Source organism: Trichechus manatus, unplaced genomic scaffold (assembly GCF_000243295.1).
Source record: "Trichechus manatus latirostris isolate Lorelei unplaced genomic scaffold, TriManLat1.0 scaffold00118, whole genome shotgun sequence".
Taxonomy (NCBI): Eukaryota; Metazoa; Chordata; class Mammalia; order Sirenia; family Trichechidae; genus Trichechus; species Trichechus manatus.
In genome coordinates, this window is record NW_004444054.1 from 3855254 (window position 1) to 3874564 (window position 19311).

The 19311-nt window shown below is 37.5% G+C and overlaps 1 protein-coding gene across 3 annotated transcripts in view; it reads left to right on the forward strand.

Moving 5' to 3' along the window:
* UBAC2 (UBA domain containing 2) overlaps window positions 1-19311 on the forward strand; it is a 239994-nt gene that overhangs the window by 133241 nt on the left and 87442 nt on the right. For 2 of the 3 annotated variants that reach the window (XM_004384158.2, XM_023738520.1), the window contains exons 5-6: window positions 2090-2213; window positions 6404-6451. In XM_004384158.2, coding sequence (XP_004384215.1) covers window positions 2090-2213; window positions 6404-6451 — 172 coding nt within the window. The remainder of the gene's footprint in view (window positions 1-2089; window positions 2214-6403; window positions 6452-19311) is intronic. The other variant, XM_023738519.1, reaches the window with a different exon arrangement.

Below are 19311 nucleotides of genomic sequence, written 5' to 3' on the forward strand. Positions count from 1 at the left end.
ATACCTCACGGGGGTGGGCACAGTGGGCAAACAAACATGGAAGTAAAAGAAGATTGACATCGTGGCACTTACGAAAATACCTCACGGGGGTGGGCGCAGTGGGCAAACAAACATGGAAGTAAAAAAAAATGGACATCGTGGCACTTATGAAAATACCTTGCAGGGGGAGGGTGCAGTTGGCAAACAAACGTACAGGCCGCGTGTTATTTGCGTAAAAAATATTCTAATCTCTGTCAAAGGTGGGAAGATGCACTAGAGATCAAGAGGGTCCTGTGCTTGTGCAGAAATGGTCCTTAGGATATTTCTTTGTGAAGTGAATATTCCTTGCAGTTTTTGTTTTTTATTTTTTTGTGGTTAGGAAACAATTCTTTGTACTGATGTCATTGTCAAAACTGGGAAAACTTCACCTTTCAGCCAAACATTAGACAGGCCCATAAAACAAACAGTAATACATGTAGCTCAACCATGTATATGAGACTAAATGGGCACATCAGCCCAGGGGCAAGGATGAGAAGGCAGGAGGGGACAGTAAAGCTGGACAAATGGAAATGGGGAAGCCAAGGTCAAGAAGAGGAGAGTGTTGACATGCTGTGGGGTTGGCAGCCAGTGTCACAAAACAGTATGTGTGTTAATTGTTTAATGAGAAACTAATTTGCTCTGTAAAACTTCACCTAAAGCACAATTTTAGAACAAAACTGGGAAAACAAAAATAGGCTGAGTAATTAAGCCAATTGTTTAATGAAAACTTGGTGCAAATGTGTGCCCAGACCATTTTACTCACACGTTACCTGCCTGTCCCTTGTAGGTATGTGAGGGTCCAGTCTCGGGTCTGGTTTCGTCAGATTAGGGATTGCTTCTTACTCGTAGATATGGGTGCAGCTCTAACGCCTGATGTACTGCCTCACATATAGTTAGTGCCCAGCTGATTGATTAATTCACCAGTGAAACTGATACAGCTTTGAGGGCAAACAAGAGAACTGCCAGGAGGAGTTGGGGAAATCGTTTTTGAGAAGAGCCACACTATTTCATACAAGATAAGTATGACTTTCCTAAGCAGAAAAGTGGAAAGGACATTTTAGGTTGAAAGATAACATGTCAGTATGTAGTCATAAAAGAGCATAATGTGCCAGGGAGCAGCCTGGTGTGAGTGTGAGAGAGGGATGGGGCCAGATCAGGGAAGGAAGAGGAAGGCAGTTGTGGGAAACCAGGCCAATAAGGAAGAATTGGAGGGCTTTGCTCTTTCATGCTAATATTTGCATTTCATCTTTGGATACTGGGAACTTACGAAGGCATTTTAATCAGGGGAGTGACATGATCAGTCGTTTTTGAAGAAGAGAATACTGTTAAAGGTGTAAAGGATTGGAAAGAAGCAAGGTTTTAGGTAGAAAGGCACATTTAGCTTTTCAATATGTGAATGTGAAGGTATTAACAAATTGAGTTTCAGAATCAGGGTGAGGGGACAGGCTGGAAGTTTGGGACTTGCTTCATTGTCTTAGTTGAAGGCAAAGAACTGGTTGAGGTTGTACAGGGAGACACTAGAAGAAGAAGAAAAAAATTTAATGGAACCTTGGATTGGGCAGAAACCAGGTTGGGAAACTAGGGAAGAAACAAGGTTTAAAACAAAAGGAGGAAGGGAGGAAAGGAGTGACAAGCAGTGTCGAGTACTGTGGTGATAACTGGACAAACTCTAAGATGAGACATTCGGATTTTGGACCATGAAGAGTTCTAATTCTTGTTCCTTATGATTTGTTTAGTCTCTTTTATTATAGTTTAAATTATTCACAAGAAGAAAACATAACATCAATTTTAAATTTTCTCACAATGTCTAATAATTAGTAAGTGACGAACCACTTCTTTTCAGTGGTTTAGGGGGTCACAAAGATAGGAAAATAAGAATTTTGTAATGTGTTATATACAATACAAATTATTTTGGAAATTTATGCATGTACAGAAACCAACTTGTGTATCAAAGACCATGTTTTCAGACTGAAGTAAAATTGTAAACAGCATTCTTCAAATACATGTTTGTCATTGATATTTTAAATTGAATATTACACTATAGTGATTTTTTTTTTATTTGTTTGCATAGCCTGGCACCTGTGTTTGCTCTGTTTGTACCATTTTACTGCTCCATACCAAGAGTCCAAGTGGCACAAATTCTGGGCCAGTTTTCCATCACCAACAAGACATTGATTTATATATTAGGACTACAGGTACAGTATGCATTTTTATGTTCACGTTTCTTTAACCAGATCTTTTTCTTTTTTTTTTGGTTCGGTCTTTTTCTCATTTGATCTCCTGAAAACAATGTTTTTTCCCATAAGTTTGGCTTCATGATCTGTATCAAATGTTCAAAGGAAGTGTTACAGAACAAGAACATCAAGGTATATCAGGTACTAGAATACGTTCATAGCCTTTAGAAATCTGATAAGCGCTTTCACTGTAATTGGTGTCAGTGGAAAATATTTTTATTGTACAGTGGCATGTGGCGTACTTTTAAAAATCGTAGTGTGAAGTGGAAATAAATGAGAACAATCTAAATGTGCAGAGTGGAAAAAATCACTGTCAATGTATTGAATACAGTGTTGAAAATAATGCTTTGAAGAAGCAGCCAAGTATGCTTTCCCAACCTGAGCTTTGGGCTTTTCAAGAAGTGCTATCAGTGTTATTACTCTGCATTGCATAGATAGGATGGCACTGTCACCATTTGCTAAATGGTTCAACTTGAAGACCCCTAGAGTACTTATTGTCTGACTTCATTTAAAAAGGTTATCGTCACCAGTATGCAGTAAGTATTGACTGTTCCCTGCTGTGTTCCAGGCCCTGTGATAGAAGACACGCGTTGTTGTTGTTGTTAGGTGCTGTCGAGTCGGTTCCAACTCACAGCGACCCTATAGACACTGCTCCATAGGGTTTCCAAGGAGCGGCTGGTGGATTTGAACTGCTGACCTTTTGGTTAGCAGCCAAGCTCTTAACTACTATGCCACCAGGGCTCCAGAAAACACATAGGATCTCCAATTTCCTCCCTGTAATACTTGTCACTTTCTTTTACTCTCATAGCTTCGGATGTCCAGTTTTATCCTGCTGCTTCCTGTGGTGCCATGTGTAGCTTAACCTTTTGATCTGCTGATTAGTACTCATACCTGCTTATCCCACACATAGCAGACCAGATACTAGTGTCACTTGAAAATGCCCTCCTCTCTCCCCTTTTAACCTTTCACATTTCCTCTAACGTCTCTGGTCTGTTGTCATAAATGTTACCAATGGCTTATCTAAGGTAGGTGTTTCCTTACCACTTTTACAACCGTTTCTCATGAAAAACGTGGTTCTTCATCTCTCAACCCCCATGATTTTACACTCTCCCTTATGCTTCCTAATATGTATATAGCTTAATAGCCCATTTCTACATTTTACTCTTATTATGAGGATTTTCTCTGGCATGTTTAATTTTTGAGAGATGTTATGACAGAAAGCAGAATGGAATGGTAGAGGAATACCTTGGACCTGGAGCAGGAGACCTAAGTCTAGTTCTAGCCAGGTACTCACTAACTGTGAGACTTGGATCAAGTCATGTCACCTCTCTGAGCCTTCTGTTGGATTTATATAGTTCCTTCCAACTCTAAAGTTCTGTCAAATCTTTGAGGGAATAGAAGCATTGTTTTAGTAATTACGGAGTAGAAATTCAGTATAGCGTTGTGGGAAGACTTCAGAGCCATGTGTACTTGAGTTCGATTACTTGCTCTGGTAATTATTAACTTTGTCACTTACCTTTTCTGAGTTGCCATTTCCTCATCTGTAAAGTGGGGATAATAATATCTGTCTTAACAGGGTTGTTTGAAGGATTAGAGATAATAGTTGCTGGATATTTAGTGTAATTTGAACAGATAATAAGAACTAAGTCGATTGGCTCCTATTACTGAATAATAATTTATGTCTTCATACCTACCACCGTTGGTTTTTCTAGGATTATGAATGTATTGCTTTTGTTTTTTCCAATAGAAAAAGAAAAAATATATTTAATCTCTTACAGAAAAGAGATCCTAGTTAGATAGAAACTGCATAGCCCCTGTCACAAGAGCCATTGTATTTAGTGCTATTTCCACAGTGTTATGCAGCTTGCAGTGAATGAAAGTATCCTGTTAGCCCTGCCACGCAGCAAAAATGTAAATGGACCTACCACAGATATTTTTCCAAAATAATATAAATCTCAAATATTTTCATAAGAATTCCAGTAAATTTATGGTGTATAAGTTGATATCAGAAAGTAGAGATGCCCTAATAGCTTCTTAATAAAGTCTCAAGTCCTTTGGATGAATGATGTCCATGGTTCTTATCTATGCGGTGTCAACTGCCACCCTTCCCACCTTGAAGCGAGTGTGACTGAACCCCTTGTTCCTAAAGTTGCTGTTCTCTTCCTCCCTCCCTCACTTCTGGGCCTTCACACGTTTGCTTCTGCCTTTTCCTCTCACTATAGCAGCTTCTTGAAGGCAGGGACATTTGTTGGGTGGGTTGATGGGTGGATGGATGGGTGGGTGGATGGATAGATGGATGGATGGATAGATGGATGGATGGATGGATGGATAGACAGATGGACGGATGGACGGATGGATGGATGAATGGATGGATGGATAACTTTAATCATTATCAGAAAAGCAAAAATATTTGTTAAGGGTCTTTTAGGTATCAAATGGCTGGACAGCCAGTCATGTAATGAATGCCCTGTGCTACATGCTGTAGAGCATAAGTGAAGTATGAGATGTGACACCTGTCCTCAAGGAGCCCAGCAGCTGAGAGGAAATGTACACATTGTCACAGCATAAGTAAGCACAATTAGAACCAAGCATACACCAAGATGAGAGGCTTACGAGTTCAAAGGAAGTAACTTTTTACTGATAAAATTATTTTCTTCATTTACTTTTGTACGAGGCATAGTAGACTGGAGAAGTTTCTAGCAGAGCATGGAGCTGTAGAGCTGGCTACCTGGATACAACTCCCAGCTCCACCACTTACTAGCTTTTTGACCTCAGACAAATCACTTAACCTCTCAGGTTTTTCGTCTGTAAAGTAGAGCGAATAATAGAACTTACCTTTTAGGGTGATTCTGAGGCTTCAGTGAGTTTAATGTATGAAAAGCATTAAGCTCAGTGCTTGGCACATACTGGGTGCTATGAAAGTGTTAGCTATTGTTATTATTTCTTATATTTTTAGAAGAAAATTACTAGGAAATATTTTTTTCACAAAGTTCCTGTGCTTGTTATTATCAAGGCATCTACACTGAACAAGTATCCATGCTGGATCAAGAGATTAAATTTAAAGTTGCGGCCAGTGCTCATTTCTAGGTGACCTAGCACTAGAGCAAGGCTTGTCAGCCTCCTTCTTACCTGTCTTTTGTTATCTCTCACACTTTGTGTCTGTCTTCTCTGTGTCCTTGACTGACAGTGCCAAACTTGGAGCTTTTCATCTAGCACAATGTCACCAGTCAACCTATAGTAGTATCTTGGTTCTTCCTCTGCAATCAGAAGTACTTAAATTCCCAACCTGAAGTTCTAAAAATTAACACTAGGCCACAAATCTTTCTTGCAGAACACATGTTGAGATGACTCATAATTTTTTTTTTTTTTTTTTTTACCCTGAGCACTTGAGTCTGAATGCTTTGGAAAATGAAGCGACAGATGCATGAGATCTAATTCTAATTAATTTTGCCGTTAATTAACTGTTATTATTACTCAGTTTGCTCTTTTTTGGGTGAACTGGAATGAGAATATCAACACTGAAGAAAAGTAGCATTGGACATGGACCGATACACTTGCAGAATTCTTCCCATTTAAATTTAGAGTAAAAATGATAAGAAATTAAAATGAGACAAATTTATGTCATTACCTAAGACCAAACATGGGATGGTGACTGCATGATTTGTATGTTGTTAATTTGAGTAATTTCTGTAGATGTAGTATTTTACTTCAAACCAATTAATAGCCATTTCTAATTAAGAGTATGCTTGACTTTCACTAATTTTTCTTTGCATTGAATTGGGCCGGGCTCAACCAATCTATTTTAGGCTATCAGAAAGACTGAAATCTTGGTTTAAAAAGAAAACGCCAGTATATTATTTTCTTTTAAATAAAGAAGGCTTGGTGGTACAGTGGTTAAAGCACTTGGCTGGGAGAAAGATGTGCCAGTCTGCTTCCATAAAGATTTACAGCCTAGGAAACCCTATGGGACAGTTCTACTCTGTCCTATAGGGTCACTATGAGTTGGAATCAACTCAATGGCAATGGGTTTGTTTTTTTGGATTTGGTATATATGTATAAATAATGCTTAATGTAAATGGTTATGGTTATAGTTATGTGGTGACTAGCAGTTGAATTTCTTTTTTAGTTGCATTTTTTTTTTTCTTTTATAGCTTTTCACCTCTGGTTCCTACATCTGGATTGTAGCCATAAGTGGACTTGTAAGTGTGATTTTTTTTTCCCCCCAACTCCCTATCTCTTCTGAAAAAAAATCAGAAAAATTGTCATATTTAGACTGTAGGTCATATTCAACTGTATGCAATACTCTTTTACTGTGTCAGGTCCTGACTCAATGCTACTTCTTAGTGATTAAGAGAGTGTTTTCAAGGTAATTTTGGTGAAGGTTTTAGCTGAATTTTTGTTAGTGTTGTCATTTCAAAATTACATTAGTAGCCTAATTCAAAGGAGGAAAAAAATGACAGAAAAAGAAGAAGTCAGACTTAAAAAAATAATGAGAAATGTTCTGGTTGTTTTGTAAAAAGACAGTGATGTGAGGGAAGACAGTAAGGCTGACTGGAAAATCAGGTGGGTTGGAGCTGACGGAAGACTCATCAGGGTCTGTGGCCAGACCAGAGAGGAGAAGGGAAGGAGCCAAAGCACTGGGACAGAGTCCTCGTTGCGTGTGTTGTGATTTCTTTACCTCACCCCTCCCTGTGCTACATTTTTTATTTTGTTTTAATAATAAGCATTTGTCTTAAGCTGTCTATCTGAGATATATAAAAAGAAAATTTAGAGTGCCAATTGAGTTTTATTCTTCATTTGTGACAAATTTGAACCCCCAAACTTAGATAAAAATAAATTTGTGACTAGTGAGTTCGGGGCATATTTTTAATGTCTCTCTTGTAAATGACCAAGAATATAACAGAATGGATTAATAGTCATGTGTGAGAGATTAAAGGAAAAGGATTTGGAAATAACTATATATTCCACTGCAGACATTTTAAGGACGTTATCACACACTTATTCTTGCTTCCTGGGTAAATGACTGATATTTCTGGGCCAGTTGTTTAAACCTGCTCACCTCTCCCCTTCCTTCATGCTCTCTATCTTACTCCTTTTCTGTGTTCTTTTCATATTCAACTTGCTCCTTCGTTCTACAGTGCTGATGTGCTTCCAGTCAAAATTCTGGGGATCCATCACACTAAATACTTTCTTGTCTGCCCAGATACCTGATTTGATTCAGGATCGCAGAGCTGAACCTGATTGTGAGGACTTCACACCACCTGAGCCACTTGGTATTTTTACAACTCGTGATGACTTAGAGACAGCCTAGGTCAAGCTAATTCTCTCGGACGCATTTGGCAGGCTCTTCCCAGCCTAACCTCATCCCTGCTTGGACGACCAGCTTGCCTAACAGTTACTTAGATATCCTTCAGATCATAAATCTATAGCTCATTACTGTAATAGTGAGAGCAGTGTAACGATTTGCCATTTCTTCCATAATTTATTAATTTTTTTTTTAGCAGTGATGGTCTTGAGTCTTCTTTAATATTTTTCTAAAACATTCAAGAATTTGAGAAGTACCTTGTTTTATACCATTTCATTGTGTTAGTTTACTATTGATTCATATACCCTCAATAACTCATTAGTGATTCGTTTGTTTTAAAACACCCCACTGTCTGTCTTTATTATGTTTTCAGACTCCTGGTTTTAAATTACGTGCTTCCTGTCACCTCAGAAAGTTTCATTATGTGATATTCAGTGTCCTAGACTTGGAGGTTGCGCTTTCATCCCTGTAGTCTTTGTGAAATCTAAAATACACGTGCTGTGGTCTCAGTCTTTTCTAATACACATGCATACCAGCTAGTCAAGTGCATGTTTTAATTTTTTTAAAGAAATCAGAAGTTTAGCAAATAATTTTTAAGATAAAAATCCCTTGTTTTAGAAGGGTCAGTAGAATTCCAGTATGTTTAGAGTACAATTCCAAGATGAACTTAGCGTTTTAAAGAATTCCATTGATAATAAACCTCTCTGAGCCAATTGAATTTTCACCTTGTACAGTAATTAATTCAGCCTTCCTACTATGACTGCTACTATTGACTTCCAGCTGTGGTCATGAATTTGATAAGTCTTCGTATCAGCCTTGTTCTTTTTTTTTGTCCCACCATAATCAAATGGCACTAACCATGTCTACTTAAAATAATTGATAGAAATGATACTCACAACCACTTTTCCTTCATTCTATATGGTAAATGTTGCTGCTGGTTTGGACTTAATGAATATTTTGTTATTTTTGAATATTTTTTCCAGAAAAGTCACGTTTTTATTGTGACATATTTAATAGAATATGGCATACTGTAGATATGGATAATTGCATAAGGAGGATATGAAGATTGTTTGTGAATGTCTGGTTTATATACCACTCATTATAGGATCAAAGCCTGAGATTTAAAAAGCTGAAGTTTGCCTCTTCCAGATGTCTCTTGCTCAGCGTGACTCTCTCCACGTAGATGTCTAGTGACTTCCCTTTTTTTTGTTTTTTTTTTTTTGATTTTCATGCTGAATAAAATGCTAGATTTTTACTCCCAAAAAGAAATGGCACAGATGGTATTCACTGTTTTAGGGGAGTGTTCCAAAACCCGTTGATTAAATTTCATCTTTTAGGGTTAAAACCAAAAATCGACCTAACATACTGTGTGTTGTATGACGGAAGTACTTTTATTTCAATCTGGCAGTTATGTGTTTTTTAGGAGAAAGAGCTTTGTTTAAAAAAGACACTTGTGTAAAACATAAGTCATTTTGTTATCTGCTGCCATGGAAACCAAACACTTAACCCATGTGTTTCTGGAAAGCTGCCAGCTCTGGGTTTCTTTCTTTCTTTCTTTATTCATTTATTTTGGTTAGGCTAGTTTTTATCTCTTCTTGCGTTGCTCTTTCTTTCATGATTATAAATATGTCTCTGAGTATATAACTTTAAAAAGTCCCACTGATTAAAAGAGGAGGAGGTTGATGAATTATATCAGTATAGTATTTTGCTAGGTGGTGGTTGTATGTTGTCAAATCTTAGAAGACCACTTTTTTTTAAGTAATTTATTTTTGTTGTTGATGTCGTTAACAGTGTACACAGCAGAACATATACCAATTCGACAATTTCTACGTGTACAATTCAGTGCCATTGATTACATTCTTCAAGTTGTGGTGCCAGTCTCACCTTCCTTTTTTGAATTAATTAACATGAACTCACTGCCCCCTAAGTTTGTTCTCTAACCTTTTCAGTTGCTGTTGTCAATTTGATCCCACATAGATCTTTAGAAGAGCACAGTGCTCAAGGCTGACATTCTTTACTGATTAAGAGAAGCCCACTTTCTGTCTTCAGTGATATCACAGAAAAGAATGGGGACTAAATTGTTTTCCTGGATTGAGAGAAAACATGGTTTTTAGATTACCAGAAACAATAATAAGTTCATTTGCCCAGGACAGCTGTCACTTTTTAATTCCATGTTGTCCGTCAGATGCCATCTGCTGCCCAGGTAGGGTATGGGCATTTGGTTGTGCTTAAAGTTTACTTTTGATATTATTCACTTGCATCATTTAGAAGTGTTTTTGTGTTGCCTAGTTCCTCCTTTGACAATTCTGATTTTTAATATCATCATTTAATATTTCAAATATAATTGTTTTCATGAAAGGTATAAAATTGTAATTGGAAAGCTTGGTGATAGTAGCCTAGTGAAATATTTCAGTTTAAGCAAGTACATCAAAAATTCTAGTGTACAGCTGCTTCCATCATATTAACACCATCATGTTTAATGGTGAGGTCTTCACAAATTGAGGCCACTCTTCATATAGCCACAGTTCCATTAGTCTTGTTATAAATTGTTAATCCTTTCTTTTCCTTAAAGAAAACTTTGCTTGCTTCTTATTGAACTTTAAATTCTTTTTCTGGTTCTGCAGAAAGCCTTTGAGCCATCCGTATCCCACCACTTCTTCATTTTCAGCCGTTTTATGAATCATAGTAATGAGTCACTGCCACTGGGATGTACCCTAATTCTCAAAAGCTGAAGTCTCAGTCTTGGGCTGATTCTCGCATGATTAAAATAGAAAGAGCCTGCTTTTTACCAATTTTCTCTTTTTACAATCCATGTATTTATAATTCTTTGGTCCTCTTTCAAGCTTTCTGAGAGTGAGCTAACAGACGTGCCGGCATTTCTCAGACTCTAGCATCTCTGCTTTAGCAGCCCTTTTTCTGTCTGCCCATTTCCTGAGTTTGTTCTATAGTGTATGTAGACTTGATTATCTTGTGATTAAGAAATTTAAATGTGAAAAAAAAGTCTAGTCTACCCAGTAGTAAGATTAGAAACGTAGTTTGACGCGAGATTACTTAGGACTATGGATGTGGTCTGAGTTTGGATTTTTTTCTGTAGGCAGTGGGGATCTTTAATTGTTTTTGAACAAAAGAGCTTCATGATGGTGCAAGATTACAGAAGTTTCATTAGAATCTAAGTCATACCGAGAAGGAGAAGAAAAGTGAGCAATCACGAAGGAGTCAGGATGGCTCGTTTGTGGTCCGTGATTTGTGTTTCCCTCATCCCTTCACAATAGTTTTAAAAACTGAAAACAAAACATTGTTTTATAATAACTGTTTAAAAAAAAAAAGCATCAAACCTTATGTTGATTGTCTTTCCAGGTTACAGTGTGATATTACGGGGAAAGATTATGGAAATAGCATCATCTGCTATGGAAACTTGAATCTCTGAACTGGTTTCTGGGTGAAAGATAATGGTGTGTTGGGTCCTTTGTGCCTTTCTCTGCTTTTGTATGTTTTTCTCTTCTCTTCGTGGTTCCTTTTCTTCTCCTCCTTTTTTTTCCTTCCCATAGATTTCTTCTCTGGATTGACCAAAGAAGGGCACAGGGTAGCAGGTCAGATAACTCATTTGATACCCAAAGCTTCCAGTTAAACTTTGGGAATTTAGATTATTTTCCTAGCAGTCCATTGAAAATGAGGACAGAGGCTTCAAGAAGTCAAGGCTGGTTGAAGCTATGAGGTTAGTTGCGCCTGTGAAAGGATCAAGTGTAGAAGTAGAAGAGGACCAGTAGATCTGTAGGAAACATTCATATTTAGAGGGTGCTTTCACACTTTTATAATTGAAAAAGTAATTCTAACCCCTTATCCCAACACTGAAATGAGTGCTTATTGCTCCATTCTGCGTACCACACTGCAGCCACACACCCACACATGCATTCATATTGATTCGTTCAGATCCTTTCTCTCTCTCTCCATCTTTTTCCCTCCCTCCCTCCCTCTCCACACCCCTTCTCCCTATTCCGGCTCCAGGTAGCCTGGGCCTACTAAAAAATCTTCTGTACTCTCCCTCGTCGTTACCATTGCAGCTCAGTCCAGGGCTCATAGGGAATGTCTATTAAACGTATATTACCTGTGTTTTTGCTTTAACAGCACAGGAGAGGAGTGACTGGTAGACATTTGATTTTTAAATACTCAATGCAGAATAAATAAAATTATGCCAGTGTCTTGACAGCAAGCTGGTAGATAAAAGTGCCTCTGTTGTTTATAAAATATAGCTATAAAATTGTTATTACTGTGACTTATCTGATACCTACAGGCCAAAATCTAGCCTTCTTTCAAAGCCTTTCAAAATGTGGCCTCCTCACGTCCCACTCTCACCCTTGTGCACTACGCGCTTCAGCTGTAATAAACCTTTTACTGTTCCCAAACAGCTCATCCTCTCTCAGGGTTCTGTGCCATTGTGCAATCATTTATTTTTCTTTGACAAACACATGATAGCTACTATGTGCCAGGTGCTTGTGGTAGGTTATGTTATTTGTTCAAATTATTTGCTGCCACTTTCTGCTGGGCCCCTCCCTGTACTCCTCCCACTGACATTAGGCTTGGCCCTATGATGTACTTTAGCCAATAAAGTAGACATTTTAAGAGGCATTGCGTGGTTCTACTGTTGCTCTTTTTCCTTTGCCACCAGCAAAGCATGTGCCAGATACAGGCTGCTCCTTCAGTCCAGATCCCAAAATGAAGAAGAAATGTGGAGCAGGGCCCCAGCCAACGTGTAACATGAGTGAGAAATAAACCTTGTCGTAAGCGACAGATTTGGGAGGATATGTTACCACAGTAAAACCTAGAGAAAGCTGACTAATAGAGCTCTTTTCTAAGCTCTTTACAAATATTAACTTAATTAGTCCTCATAAAAACCTTTTAAATAACTTTGGTGAAGGGTAAGACACTACACAATACTGGGGAAGCCAGCACAACTTGTACAAGGGAAGGTTATGGAAGCTCCATAGACACATCCAAACTCCCTGAGGGATAGGATTGCTGGGCGGAGGGCTGTGGGGACCGTGATCTCAGGGGACATCTAGCTCAATTGGCATAACACAGTTTATAAAGAAAATGTTCTACAATTCTAACTTGGTAAGTAGCATCTAGGGTCTTAAAAGCCTGTGAGCAGACATCTGAGATACTCCTGTGGTCTCACCCCTTCGGCAGCAAGGGAGAATGATGAAAACAAGATACAAGGAAAAGATTAGTCCAAAGACTAATGGACCATAACTACCATGACCTCCAGCAGACTGAGTCCAGTACAACTAGATGGTGCCCAGCTACCACCACTGACTGCTCTGACAGGGATCACAACAGAGGGTCCTGGACAGAGCTGGAGAAAAATGTAGAACAAAATTCTAACTCACAAAAAAAGACCAGACTTACTGGCCTGACAGAGACTGGAGAAACCCAGAGACTATGGCCCCCGGACACCCTTTTAACTCAGTAATGAAGTCACTCCTGAGGTTCACCATTCAGCCAAAGATTAGACAGCCCCATAAAACAAAACGAGACTAATGGGGCACAACAGTCCAGGGACAAGGACTAGAAGGCAGGAGGGGACAGGAAAGCTGGTAATAGGGAACCCAAGACTGAGAAGGGACAGTGTTGACATGTGGGGTTGTTAACCATTGCCATAAAACAGTATGTGTACTAACTGTTTAATAAGAAACTATTTGTTCTGTGAAACTTCATCTAAAGCACAATCAAAAAAAAAAAAAGAAGAAGAAGAAAACCTTATCAAGTAGAAACTTATTATCCCCATTTGACAGCTGAAGAAACTGAGGTACAGAGAAACTAATTTGCAATAATCACAACCTGATAAGTAGTGGAGACAGGATTCAAATGTAGGTAGTCTAGTTTTAGCATCTGTGTTCTTAAAAGCTAGCTTTGCATAACCACATGCAGTTTCTTCCATCTGTATTCCTTCTTTCGCACTTAATTCCTTCTTCTCCTAGCAAAATCTTATGTATTTTTTCAAGTCCTGGCTCTAAAGCCTTTTCTGAGTCAGCCCTGTCTTTCAGCTTTGGAATTACACATTATTCTTTATAATCCCCAGTGTTTAGCACAATATCTGGCATTTTACATACATTCTATAAATAATTGTTGAGTTTTTTAAATCAGTATTAGCAAAATAATTTCTGTGCTATAAAACATTATAGTATTATGTGATTGTGTGATTGTCAGTATGTTTTCAGTGTGTACTTCATTACTAGATTCTTAACATAATCTCTACAATAGTGGATATGTAGGCTTCCCATTTTAAAGATGAGGAGGCTGAGGTTCAGGTGGTTGAGCTGGAGCCAAAGGCCAAGTGTTCTACTCCTGACCTAGTGGGTCTAGTGCTTCCACTGTACGTGTCGATGTTCTTGTGTATGTCTGTTCCAACCACAAGAAACTTACGTACAAAGCTATTCTTAGATCTTCACTTAAGTACACCACTAAGATCAGGCCCAGCTCATCATCAATGGAAACACAATTCTTGAAGGAAATCCTGGGTATGAAGAAATTGTAGAAGTGCCTGGAGGCACTAAAAGACATAACAACTCTCTGCAGCCTTCGTTGTGAATTCTGTGGGCCAGCCAATATCCAAGAAAGCTTTATCTCATTGGCAGCCTTCCATTTTCTTCCTCATACAAAGAATCTGGCCTGTAGCTATACTTTCTCTTCTAAAATCATCAAGATATTTAGCTGGTCCTGTCCTCTCCATGTGCTGGATTAAAACCGCAGCTCCAACTTTACCTTCAATAAACTGAGCTTATGTTTCTGGCATTGTCATGTACAAGTATCTGAAGTAAAGAATGGCTTAGAAAAAATGTAAAGGGTAATTTAAAATCTATTAAGCTCATTTGGTAGTACTGCTGGTTAAAGGGAAAAGAAATGGAGACAAAGAAGAGATTACCAACAAAATACCCATACTTTTTCATTTTAGATTATTACCATAGATTATCGTGTCAGTTACAGCACAGAGCATTTTCCCAGTCTTCACATTGTTATCCTATCAAGAGATTGAAAGTCTTTAAATCAGTTTTGATTATCTCTTTGTTTTTTGTTTTTAAACACAGAAGTTCCCACCCAGTGATTCTTCCTCTGTGAGCTACTTGTGTTGAAATTTCTATCTCGATAACTGCTGGGAAAAGACTTTAGTAGACTCACTACATGTTATTTCATATTCTTTATTTATAAACAATGGCTAGCTTATCAACAAAAAGTCTTCTTGTGTTAGCTTGTGTTTGCTGAGAACATTTTAAAGGTATAAGAGTTTTTGTTGCTGAAGATTGTTTTTATTCTGCTACAGTCTAACGTTTTTTATAAAATTTTGAAAAGATTTATGTATCTATAGATGTCTAGATCTTTCTAGATCTTCATGTTTACTTTTTTTATAGTAAGTTTTTCATTCTGCTTGCTTTTTTTAAAAATTTATTTTTTTGTTGTTGAGAATATATACAACAAAACATACACCAATTCAACAGTTTCTACATGTGCAGTTCGGTGACATTGATTACATTCTTCGAGTTGTGCAACCATTCTCACCCTCCTTTTCTGAGTTGTTCCTCTACCATTAACATAAATTCACTGCCCCCTAAGGTTCCTATCTAATCTTTCTAGGTGCTTTTGTCACTTTGATTCTATATAGATAGCTCTTAAAAGAGCATAATGCTCAAGACAGATTTTTTTTTTTTTTTACTAGTTAAGTTAGGCTGTTGTTTGGTTTTAAGAAGACTTCAGGGGATATTTTTGGTTTAAGGTTTAAAGATTATCTCAGGGCAGTAGTTTCAGGGATTTATCCAGCCTCCATGGCTTCAGAAAGTCTGGAGTCAATTAGAATTTGAAATTCTGTTCTGCTTTTTCCCCCTTTTGATCAGGGTTCTTCTATAGAATCTTCGATCAAATGTTCAATAATGGTAGCCGGGCACCATCTAGTTCTTTTTGTCTCATGGCAAAGGAGGCAGTTGTTCATGGAGACAATTAGCCACACATTTCATATCCTCCTTCTTTTACACCAGTGTTCCATTGCAGCACTTATTCACAATAGCCAAAAGGTAGAAACAACCTGAATGCCCATCAACAGACGAATGAATAAGCAAAATGTGGTACATACACACAATGGAATACTACTCAGCCAGTAGGAGAAATGAAGTCTTGATACATGCTACAGTATGGATGGAGCTTGAAGACATTATGCTGAGTGAAATAAGCCAATCAGAAAGACAAATACTGTATGACCTCATTTATATAAAAAGACAAGAACAGACACATGTATAGAGACCAAAGTTTCTTAGTGATTACCAGGGGCAGGAGTGAAGGGGAAAGGGGGGGGGGTTTCACCGTAATGGAAAAATCACATTGAATAAGGGTAGAATTGTGCAGCCAGTTATGGTAATTGCTGTCAATAAGTTGTACACCTGTAAAAAGTTGAATCGGCAAAAGTTGTATGATAGATATATTTACAACAATGACGAAAGAAAAAAAAAAGAGTAACTGCTGAGGCTGCTTATGTACAACCAAAAACCTCATGGGATTTGGTTCCTTGTTTTGGAGGTTTGGGGTCATGGTTTCATGGAACATCTCGGTTAATTGGCCTCATAACATTTTCAGTGCTTCTGTTCTACCTTCTGGTTCACTGCGTAGTTCCTAGGACCTTAAAAGCTTGCAAGTGGCCATCCAAGACATACGTACTCACTTTTTATGAAGAAGAATTTCTCTCTTTCTCTTTTGTTTATTAAGGTATTATCACCATACAATAAAATTCACCAATTTTAAGTATATAGTTTGTTGAATTGTGGTAATTGTATACAGTTGTATAACCACCGTCATAATCAAGATAGAGAACAGTCTCCCCTCGCCCTAAAAAGTTTCATATCCCTTTGTTTCTATCCCCTCACCCAACTGCTTGCCCAAGCTAACCACCTATCTGCTTTTTTTTTATATTTTTTGCCTTTTCTAGAATTTTGTATAATTGGAATCATATAATATGAAGTCCTTTGTGTGTTTTTTTTTCACTTAGCATGAAGTTTTTGAGATTCATGTATGTTTTATTAACATTTTGTTCCTTATTATTGCTAAATATTAATCTGTGTTTTGGATACACTACTATTTGTTTATCCATTCACTAGTTGGTAGACGTTTGGGTTGCTTCCAGGTTTGGTCTATTATGAATAAGGCTGTTATGAACATCTATCTGTATATTTCTAAGTGGACATACATTTTCATTTCTCTTGGGTAAATCCCTAGTGGTGGAATTGCTGAGTCATATGATAAATGTGTATTTAACATTATTAACTACTACCATATTGTTTTACAAAGTGGCTATACTAGTTTACATTGCCACAATCGATACATGAGAGTTCTAATTCCACCACATACTTGCTAACAGTTGGTATTATCATGTGTTTGAACTTCAGCCATTTTAGTAGGTGTGTTGTGGTATCTTGTGGTTTTAATTTGCATTTCTCTAATGACTAGTGATATTGAGCATCTTTTCATTTGCTTATTGGCTATTCATATATTTTCTTTTGTGACATATCTGTTCATATCTTCCACTCATTTTTAAATTATTTGTCTTCTTCCATTTAAGTTGGCCGAGTTCTTTATATATTCTGGATATAAGCCCTTTGGTGAATATGTTTTGTAAAAATTGTATCCCACTCTGTGGCTTGCTTCTTTGTTTTCTTAACTTTGTCTTTCAAGGAGCAAAAGTTTTTAATCTTGGTTAAATCCATCTAATCAATTTTTGAAATAGTTTATCCTTTTGGTGTCTCATTTAAGAAATCTTTGCCTAATGTCACAAAGATTTTCTCCTACATTTCCTTCTAGAATTTAATAGTTTTTGCTATTTAGGTCTGTGATTCAATTTGAATAAATTCTTGTGAAATACGAGTTGAGGCTTTTTTTTCCCCCATACTCATATCCGATGATTTCCTTACCATTTATTGAAAAGACTCTTTTCTTTTTTGCATTACTTTGGCATCTTTGTTGAAAATCAATTGACTAACGTGGGTCTATTTCTGAACTTTCTTTTCTGTCCCAATGATTTATATGTCTGTCCTTATGCCAATACCACACACTCTCTTGATTACTGTCACTTTATAGTAAATCTTGAAATTAAGTAATATAAATTCTCCAACTTTGTTCTTTTTTTTCAAAGCTGGTTTAGCTATTCTAGGAACATTATCTTTCCTTATGCATTTTTATATCAGCTCTTATAACTTCTTATTTTTAAAAAAAGACAGTTAAGACTTTTCTTGGGATTGCATTGAAACTATAGATCAGCTTGGAGAGGATTACTATTCTTTTATACTTCGAGAGGTGGAGCTTAATTCCCTTCCTCTAGAAAATGGACTGTACTTAGGGACTCATTTATAATGAATAAGAATATGCCAGAAATGACAGAATGTAACTCCCAAAGGTAAGTCATGTAAAAGCAGTACTGTGATTTTGTTGCTCCCTCTTGAATCACTTACTGTGGGGAAAGTCAGCTGCCGTGTCATGAGGACACACATCAGAGGTACACACGGCAAGGAACTGAGACCTCCTGCTAGTAATTATCACTAACTTGCCAGATATGTTATTGAGCCACCTTAGAAGCTGATCCTCCGACCCAGTCAAGCCTTCAGATGAGTATAGGTAGGGTAACATCTTGACTGAATCTCATGAGAGACTTTGAGCCACGACTACCCAACCAAGCTGCAGCCAGATTCCTGACCCATAGAAACTGTTTCCAATAATAAAAGTTTATTGTTTTAAGTTACTGAGTTTTTGGGTAATTTGTTATTAGGAATAGATAACTAATAACGCCATTTTAACAATATTGAATCTTCCAGTCCATGAACATGGTATGCCTCTACAATTTATTTTGCTCTTCTTTAATTTCTCTTTACAGCTTTTTAATTTTCACTGTACAAGTCTTACACATCTTTCATTAAGGGCATTCCAAAGTATTTGTACAGAGTTGTATTTTATAATTCTTGTTCCAATAGTTTGTTGCTAGTATATAGAAGTACAGTTGGTTTCTGTATGTTGACCTTGTATCATGCCACTTGGTTAAATTTGTTAGTTCAGGTAGATTTTTTATGGATTCCTTGGTTTTTTCATGGGAAGGGAAGACATTATCATGTCTTCAGGAAATAATGTTCTATTATTTTAAATGTTTTACTTTCTCCTGTCCAGCCTGTGCCTTTATTTTTCTTGCATTATTGCTCTGGCTAAGATCTTGAGTACAGTGTTAAAGCAAAGTGGTGAGACTGAATGTGCTTGCCTTGTTCCTGATCTTAGAAGCATTGAGTTTTTCACCATTGAGTCTGTGAATGCAGAAATCTTTCTAGATCTTCACATTCACTTTTAGGTTATTGTGCCACCAGGGCTCCTTAAAAATCAGTTGATAAATAGATAATAGATAAGTGGTAACTTTGGTGAAAGGTAAGACAGTACACAATACTGGGGAAGCCAACACAGTTTGTACAAGGAAAGGTCATGGAAGCTCCATAGACACATCCAGACTCCCTGAGGGACTGAATTGCTGGGTGGAGGGCTGTGGGGACTATGGTCTCAGGGAACATCTAGCTCAGTTGGCATAACACCATTTTATAAAGACAGTGTTCTACATTCTACCTTGGTGAGTAACATCTGGGGTCTTAAAAGCCTGTGAGCAGCCATCTAAGATACTCCACTGGTCTCACCCCTTCAGGAGCAAGGGACAATGAAGAGAACAGGATACAAGGAAAAGATTAGTCC